At 40.8% G+C, this 9194-nt stretch overlaps 1 protein-coding gene across 1 annotated transcript in view; it reads left to right on the top strand.

The window, feature by feature from the left end:
- The window catches only part of Coq2 (ubiquinone biosynthesis protein COQ2, mitochondrial), a 20804-nt gene extending 11949 nt beyond the window's left edge, over nucleotides 1-8855 (top strand). The window contains exons 4-6 of the mRNA XM_076186488.1: nucleotides 3558-3751; nucleotides 4108-4296; nucleotides 7768-8855. Coding sequence (XP_076042603.1) covers nucleotides 3558-3751; nucleotides 4108-4296; nucleotides 7768-7947 — 563 coding nt within the window. The 3' untranslated portion in view covers nucleotides 7948-8855. The remainder of the gene's footprint in view (nucleotides 1-3557; nucleotides 3752-4107; nucleotides 4297-7767) is intronic.
- Nucleotides 8856-9194: the final 339 nt, after the last annotated feature.

The raw sequence follows: 9194 nt of genomic DNA on the forward strand, positions 1-9194 counted from the left end.
GGATGGGGATAGGACTAGACATCCTTCTCCCTGTAGCCCCAAAAGGAACATTCCTAAAAAAAGTGAAGGCATAAAAGGGTCTGGGAGGAGTTTTCTAACCAGTACCCAAAGGTTTGGGTCTTTAATGTGTGGATGTGGTACAGATGAGAGTAAAAGGGAAGATATAGGGAGTATGTTTGTGAGAAGAAAGATGGATGTGTTGGTATTGAGTGAAACTGAGTTGAAAGGAACAAGTTTGACTTTGGGAGTGCAGTTGGAATGAAGAGAGGACAAGGGAGAGGAGGGGTGGATATATTAATAAGTGAAGAGATAGGTAAGCATGTGGAGTGGAAGGAGGTTTCTTCAAGGTTAATGTGGATAAAAGTGAAACTGGTAAGGGAAATGAGGGTTTTTGTAAGTGCACATAGGCCTGGTAGTGAGAAGAGAGTAGAGGAAAGGGAGGCTTTTTGGATGTATTTAAACAAATTTATAGAGGGCTTAGGGAGATATGTCAATGTAGTGGTATTGGGAGACCTTAATGCTAGGTTAGGAAATGAACCAATAGATAAACTGGTTGGGAAGTGTGGAGTTCCAGGAAAAAAAATCATAGTGTAGAGTTGATGGTGGAGATGTGTGTAGAGAGTTGATGATAGTAAATACAGTGTATAGGAAGAAAGTCAAGCAGAAGTACACATGGGAGAGGGTGGTGGATGGAAGGGCGATAGAGTGTTCATGGACTATATAGTGGTAACCATGAGAATAGTAGGAAGAGTTAAGGATGTACATGTTCTAAGGGGAATGAGGGAATATCTGATCACTTTTTGGTAGAAGGAAGTTGAGAGTGGAGGTTAGATGGAGAAATAGGAAAAGGACAGAAGATAAGGAGGTCCTAAAGTGAATTGCTTAAATGAGAAAAAAAAGGAGAAGGAGTACAAGAAGAAGCTGAGAGAGAAGTGTGAGGGAGTGAAGGATAGAGTAGAACTAGAAGTGGAAGAGGAATGGGGATGGTTCAAGGAGGGAGTCACAAGATGTGCAAAGATGGTGTGTGGAACAAGAAGGACTGGAGGAAATGGAAGGAAGGGTAGTGAGTGGTGGGATGAGGAAGCAAAGAATCATAGATACAAAGAGAAATAAAGCATAAGATAAAGGAGTCAAAGAGGAGAGCAGATGTGAAATGGGGTAAGAGTATGACAGAAGATTTTGAAAGTAATAAAAAGATGTTTTGGAAAGAAATTAAGAGGAAGGAGGCAGCAAATCAAATAGTGAATAGTAAAATGTGCAGATGGAGAGATGATAATGGAAGAGACTGAAGAGGGAGATGGGCAGAATATTTTAGGGAGTTGCAAATTGAGTGCTTTTTGTTCTTTGATTCATGTCCCTGTAAAATTGTTAGGGATGTCTGGCAACCTCAGGAGTTTTCCTCAAGACTAGCCAGCAGTTTTTGTATGAGAAGAGAGCTGGCCATTAAACTGGTTAAACAAAGAAGAGTTTGGTTCCCCTCTACATGTAGAGATGTACAACCTTCAGCAGGTGATGACACTATTGGGATATAAACCTATGTAAAATAATATTCCCCCCCCCCCTCAGAGAAAAAAACTATGGGAGAGGCCCATGTGAACATAGAGTGAACATAGCCATCTCCCCAGCTTTTGCCAAGAAGGCTACATCAAAGCTCTACTTGATTGCTCACTTCATCAATTTCTACACTGTTCACCAGTAACCCATGATGCCAGCCACCACCAGTCTCTTCAGAGGCAGGGGTTCAAATTCCACCACTGCCACCACTTGTTGAAGGTTGTATGTCTCTACATGTAGAGGGGAACCAAACTTTTCTTTGTTTAACCAGTTTAATGGTCAGCTCTCTTCTCATACAAAAACTGCTGGCTAGTCCTGAGGAAAACTCCTGAGGTTGCCAGACATCCCTAACAATTTTACAGAAAAAGGTGGCACCCTCGAGGGGTTGCCAGAAAGGGCATGTACAAAATGGTGGCAACCTCAGGGGGTTGCCAGAAAGGAATACTTACAAAGTTCAGAGAATGTTGCGACAGTTTCTCTGGAGGTCTGAGGCATGAAATTTCCCAGCTGTCCATACAGAGGATGTCTAGCTTCACGTAATGGGACACCACGCTGGTTGGTGAGACTGCCTGGCACCCTGGAACTTTTTTTCTCGATCAGGATCATAAAGTAGGTCTGGCAAGCTATCCTGAGTGCCTTGGTGAAGGGCTTTTGAAAGCTGTTCCCTTCATGCACAAAGTGATGAAGTGCCATAGTGTCAGTCACAAAGGGAAAAGATGGAAGATAGGGGTGAGTGGAGAATGGTTGTGTATGGATGATGATGTAAGGCATGGGAGTGGGTGGGAGATGGGGGTAATGAGGGAGTATAAGTAAATTATATTTTGACGCAGCCTGAAGGGTTTTCTCCCTGTCTTCTCTTTTTCTACATGAGGGGATGGGGGTAGATTGCCTTTGTAAGGACCAAAAAAAGCCCTTGGTATATGTGTGTGTGTATATACATATATATATATGAATGACATTTTCAACTTCTGTAATTTTTCCTTTTCTTCTTTTCCATTCATTTTGTGTCCTCATTAGCTTGACTGAAAATTCTTAACTTCTCTTCTGGGTTGCCAGAAAGGACATGTACTCATCACTAGAATCATTCTTTTACTATCATTATTAATATTTATTTTTTGTCATGTTGCACATACTTTATTCAGTAATTAATTAGTCTTTTCTTAATGGAGGATCCACCATTTACAGGCTATTTTGTCACTATGGTTTTCCCTAGTAAGATAGAAAAAATATACCACAGCCATATGTTTTCTTGGTAAATGTAGTGTGGATTATTTTTGTTTGCACAATGTTGTTGTAGTGCTGCAGCCAATTTAGAATCCTGTTTAAAGGGGTATATGAAAGAATAATGTTCCAGTTGCCATGGAATTGATAGTGATACCATTCTTATTCAGTTTACAGAGACTTTGGAAGGGTAGTAGTTGCTTGGAGAGCTTTTGCCTTTTCCTGGTTTGGGGAAGGGGATAACGATGGCTTATCTCCAAGTAGCTGGGAGGGTACTTTCCATTCATATTCTGTTCAAGAAATTTAATGTAAAGAATTCTGCAGTTGGGTATAGTTGTCATGTGTTGGTATACGTTACCTGGGCCTGGATCAGTTTTCTTTAGTTGAAGAAAGGTTAAAAACTACAAACTTCAGTTCTCAAATGTCTCGCAAGTCAAACAAATTGGTTATCAACCAAAAAAATACTAGAATTTTTTGCTCCCTTAGTTGACCAACACATCAATTCTCAACCAACCTGAATGAAGAAAAATGGGGCAAAATTCAAATTTTTGTGGAAAAAATGCCTTTCTGATTAAGCTGTATCCAGTAGATCAGTAAACTTGTTTTGTCCCAAGACAAAATTGTTTCTGGAACCATTTTCTAGAAAGGATTGTGGTTGAGAACTGAGGTTGTACTGTATCTTGATTAACTTTTTCTTCCCAGATGCAATTTTTATTTCTGTAACAAATTTTGAATTAATTTTGGTATCCCAAACTAATGAATGATTCTTTATCCAAATGCAGGTCTTGTTGTGGTCTACCCCCTGATGAAGCGTTTCACTTACTGGCCTCAGCTGATGCTTGGCTTCACCTTTAACTGGGGAGCATTATTAGGATGGGCTGCAGTGAAAGGGTCTTGTGACTGGAATGTGTGTTTACCTCTCTATATATCAGGGATCTGTTGGACAATTATCTATGACACCATTTATGCTCATCAAGTAAGTGGACCTAATGTTGAAGATGTAGTAGCCCCATTTTCATAAGAACATAACAATAGAGGAGTGCAAGAGACCATAAGGCAATTCCATGTCTCATACCATATTGTATGAGACATGCAGTTATTAAAAAAGTATTCACTTATATTCTTATTGTAACCTTAATTTCTGTGAAGAATATATATATATAATTTTTTTTTTTTTTTTTTTCCGAGGATAATAATTTTATGGCGAATATAAGTGAAGTTTATGCTCTTTCAAATAATGATCTTCAGAGATGTAAGCTGATAATGTGCACCTGTAAACCATCCAGCATTTCTTGTGCAGTTCCATGTATTGAAATACTAAATTCTTTCCAGGATAAACGTGATGATATGGTGATTGGAATAAAGTCAACAGCACTTAAGTTTGGGGATTCCACATGGAAGTGGTTATCAGGGTTTTATACAACGATGATAACAAGCTTGTTTATCACTGGATATAATGCTGACCTGACATGGCCGTACTACTTTGCAGTTGCTGCCACAGCTGGGCACCTTGCTAACCAGGTATGGTGTAAATAAAAAACATATGGTGATTTATTTTTTCAGACAAGATGTAGTAGATAAGTTGTGGTAATTTCATAATCAGAAAAAGATATAAAAGGGATCCAAGGAGTCTTCAGTAATTCCATGTATACATACATACCAATAGGCTTCTTCCTCCTTGTAAGGGAGGTAGCCAGCCAAGACATGTACCAACCGTTCACCTATCCCACAATCTTAGCTCCTTGTGGATGAAGGAGTCATCCCTGTCTCTATCCAATACCCAGGTCAGTAGTAGTGCACTGCACCTCCAGAGCAGGGCCCAACAGCCTAAGCTGGCTTACTCCTGTGGCCATTTACCTTCCCTCTTTGTCCACTTGCAAGTAAATAGAGAAAACAAGGAGAAATCTTTTCAGGCCACATCTTTTGTCATCATCCAAATGCAATAGTTTTCTGCTCACAGTTACCTCTTGCCTTCTCCCTTCCCTGCTCAGCAGATATTCCCCTTTTACCCAAGTCCCCCATCATCACATCCATCCATCCACATCTGCCTTTCACAATTTTGCAAGTTATATTTACTGTCTTGGGTTTCACTGAATGGAAACTTGTAGCCCCACAGTAACTGGCAACGGCCTATGAACCCTCCCATAATCTCTCTGGAAAGAATTGCTACTAGTATGGAATTCTTTTTATGTCAGCTTACAGTAGATTCACACAGCATCTCTGATGCATCCCAAAGGAATTTCTCCCTGTCTCCTGTAATTTCCACATGAGGGGATGGAGCGGCAGAGTGGCTTTGCTGTGGGTGTGCTCTTTCTTGCTGCATTGCCTCTGACCTCAGACAGTGGGCAGGAGATGTGGAGGACCCTTTATCCATGAGGAGCTAATATGAGAGGGTAACAAGGATGGATAGGAGTGGATGCATGCTTTGATTTGGCTGCCTTACAAGAGGGAAGAAGCCCATGGTATAGATAGCTCATAGTGGTACCAGTTGTCAATTCTCCTTATGAGAAAAGGTGGAGGAAATGCAGCTGAAATTGATAGATCTTGGTCCCAGAGATAGAGGTGGAGGTGAGGGGCTTTGAAGTTGAATGGCATTTGTATAATCAAACCACACCTTGCAAGTACCCATATCCGTTTCAGTATGACTCCAATTCATGTGAGCCGCATCGGCTGCCAAATGTACAATTCATCACAAAGGAGGAAGCATAAAAACCATTCCCACCCATTCCATCCCCACACACTCCACCCCCCTCCCTCCCTCTTTTCTTGGCTCCTCCTGGATGACAGGTCATCCCTGCATCTCACCCACTGCCCTGGGTCAGAAGCAGTGTCACAAGACACAGCACATCCACAGCAAGGCTGCTTCATTAAATCAACAACCCCCCCTTTCCATTCCCTCACACAGAAAAAGAGAAAACTGGGAGAAATCCCTTTGGGTTGTGTCAAATTATTTTTCATTCATACTCCCTAACCCCCATCCCCACCCACTCTGCCTCATGCATCACATCATCATCTATATGCAACCATTCTCCATTCACCCCTATCTTCTGAGCTCTCCCATCCTTCCTCAACAGACATTTCCCTCTTTCCCAAAGCCCCTTTTATCCCATCTTCAACTTCCTTTGTTCACACACCTTCCCAAACTCTGTCACTAAATTCCTCAATCGCTCCTCTGATCCTGCTACAAATGCAGTGTCGTCCGCAAACAACAGCTGGCTTATATCCAACTTTTCTCCATTTTCTTTAACCATCTCCAATCCCTGACCCACTACCCTTGCATTTACCTCTCGCACCACCCTATCCATGTATAAATTGAACAGCCAAGGTGACAAAACACATCCCTGATGAAGTCCCACCTCTACCTCAAACCACTCACTCTCTCCATTTCTGATCCTAACACAAGCTTAACTACTCTCATAAAAACTCTTATTTGCACTTAAAAGCTTTCCCCCTATCCCATATATCTGTAACACCTCTCGCAGTGCCTTCCTGTCTACTCTGTCATAAGCCTTTTCCAAATCCATAAAAGCCCAAAAAACATCCATACCTTTTCCTAAAGCTTTCTCACACGTTACCACAAAAATCTGATTACGCAACCCCTATCTGTCCTAAACCCACTGTTCTTCACCAATTACTTCCTCTGTTCCTCTCTTAATCCTCTCAATCAAGACCCTCCCATAAGCCTTCCCAACTACACTTAAGAAACTGATCCCTTTGAAACTACTACTCACACTTGTCCCCCCTTTTTCCTTGTAAAGTGGAACTATACAAACACTTCTCCAGTCCTCTGATACTCTACCCTCTTTTAAACAGACATTAAATAACCTCACCAGCCAGTCCACCATCACTGTACCTCCTTATTTTAGACACTGCATAACACCCATCCAACCCCGGTGCCTTACCTGCTTTCATCATCTTAACAACTGCCTTCACTTTATCTTTCCTTATTTAACCCTTCTTATGGGAGGGTTTTGTTTGAGAGGATTAGGAGAGGAACAGTGTGGGTATAGGATAGGTAGGGGTTGCATAGATCAGATTTTTGTGGTAAGACATATACGAGAAAGCTATTAAAGGTAAGAATGTTTTTTGGGCTTTTATGGATTTGGATAGACTGGAAAGCACTGTGGGAGGTATTACAGCAGTCGAGAAATTAATTTACGCAGTCTGAAGGAGTTTCTCCCCATCTCCTTTTCTGCATGAGGGGACAGAGAGGGATGTCCCCAATTTAATGAAGCAGCCTTGCTGTGGATGTATTGTGTCTTTCAACACTGCTTCTAACCCAGGGCAGTGGGAAAGATGCAGGGATGATCCGTCATCCAAGAGGTGCCAAGATAAGAAGGAGGGAAGGGAGTGGAGTATGGTGGGGATGGAATGAGTGGGGGTGTTTTTTTATGCCTTTATTTTTTGGCTACCTCCCTTGTAAGGGGGGAAAAGCCTTTGATATATGTAATTATAAACACAGAAAGCATGATCAAACCACTTCACAGAATCCGGGGGTAGCCAAAAGACAAAGGCATAGAAACCACTCCCACCCATTCCATCCCCTATATACTCCACTCCCCTACCCTCTACCTTCTTCCTTTCCTCTTATCTTGGCACCTCCTGGATGATGGATCATCCCTGCATCTTACTCACTGTCCTGGATCAGAAGCAGTGTTGCAAGACACAACACATCCACAGCAAGGCTGCTTCATTCATTTGGCGACCCCCCTCTCCATCCCCTCAGGCAGAAAAGGAGAAGACGGGGAGAAACCCCTTCAGGCTGCATCAATTCATTTCTCATACATACTCCCTCACCCCCCATCCCTACAACTGCTAAAATTTATATATAATCAAGATGCTGACACCAGAATCCTCGTGTACCTACTCATGCCTCATGACACCTATGTGGACATCATAATACCAAAGTGGATATTTGCCCTGTGCTCTGATGTACAAGCATTTAAGCACTAACATACAGTAGTTGTTATCAGTACATTTTTTGTATTTCAGATACGAACCCTCAACATAGATGACCCTGCTGATTGTGGTAACAAATTTCGGGCCAATCGTCACATTGGACTTTTGCTTTTCCTTGGCATTGCAGGAGGAACAGCATTAAAAAAGGACAGTGAAGAAAAGGAAGACCTACCCAAACTACAAACCAAAGATACTCTAATTGTGGGAACTTAGTACAGTATTATGGAAAAGGATTCTCAGTACACTAGAAAAGTACATATTTGTTTTACTCATGGGAGACTCTTGCTCATTTTCTGTAACTGCAGTTAATAAGATAAATTAATTACAATACAGTTTTTATGGACCCATAGTTTGATTCTCAAATAAATAAAATAAAAAACCTGCAGGAGCTAGAAAACAAGGTCTTTAGAACAAGAACAGGCTGCACTTAAACAAAGCACTCAAATTCACACACCCATCATACACAACTACAACCCCCTAGTATACAAGAAATTCATACCTGCAACACACTATTCACAAAACCTACCATCTTCACCCTTACACACAAATTTTTCAACAGTTTTCAAAACTAATCAGTTCCACATGTAAGAATTATCTGATTACAAACCCAAAAGAAATTATTTCAAGACACAGGAATCACATTAAATTGCTTACATACCAGCACATAATTGTCCTAGTATCTATATAGCTGTTATGTAGTCATCACAGAGAAGATTCAATGCATGTCACCTTACACATTCCAAAGATTCACACAATTCAAACAATACAGAACTTTTCAGAACAATCTGTGACTGTAGACACATACCTAAGGCTCTTGAACTCCTGCTTGAGAAAGCTAAGGTTTCAGTTTAATGAAAATCAATCTCAAAATATTACCCAAATTTCATTGATATTGCATTTATCAAGATAGATATCAGTTAATATACAAAATATTTTTTTTTTGTGTGTGTGTGTAGGGGGTTCATTCAGAAAAAAAATTGATTTTTATTACATTGTATTCTCAGTATGGTTATTTTTTTGTTGCAGATAGTATGCATTACATGTAAATAATTATAGGGTGAGAAAAATGTACAATATATGATGTAAAGTTTGTAAAGATGTATATAAAATATGCAGTGATAGTTTAGTTTGAATAAGATTCCATTGTCTGTCATGCCTACTTGATCTTGTGTCCATGAGGCAAGGTTGAAAGGTGTCCATGCAACAATATTGGGAGACTATTCGTCTATCTTTCCATGGGCACAAAGATATGTACACCTAAAGATCCTTTCTCCATTATAAATAGGGAAGGATGGGGTGGTCAAATCAAAGCATACACTCACCCTTCACCCATCAAAAAGATTCTTCGTTGTCCCTCCCATCTTAGTTCTGTGAATGAAGAGTCACATTTGTCTTTCACCCAGTGCTGAAGTCAGCACCTCTACAGCAGGACCCAACAGCCAAAGCTAGGTTATTCCACT

The sequence above is a fragment of the Oratosquilla oratoria genome, chromosome 6, assembly GCF_046742065.1.
Source record: "Oratosquilla oratoria isolate Oo_2021 chromosome 6, ASM4674206v1, whole genome shotgun sequence".
Lineage (NCBI taxonomy): Eukaryota > Metazoa > Arthropoda > Malacostraca > Stomatopoda > Squillidae > Oratosquilla > Oratosquilla oratoria.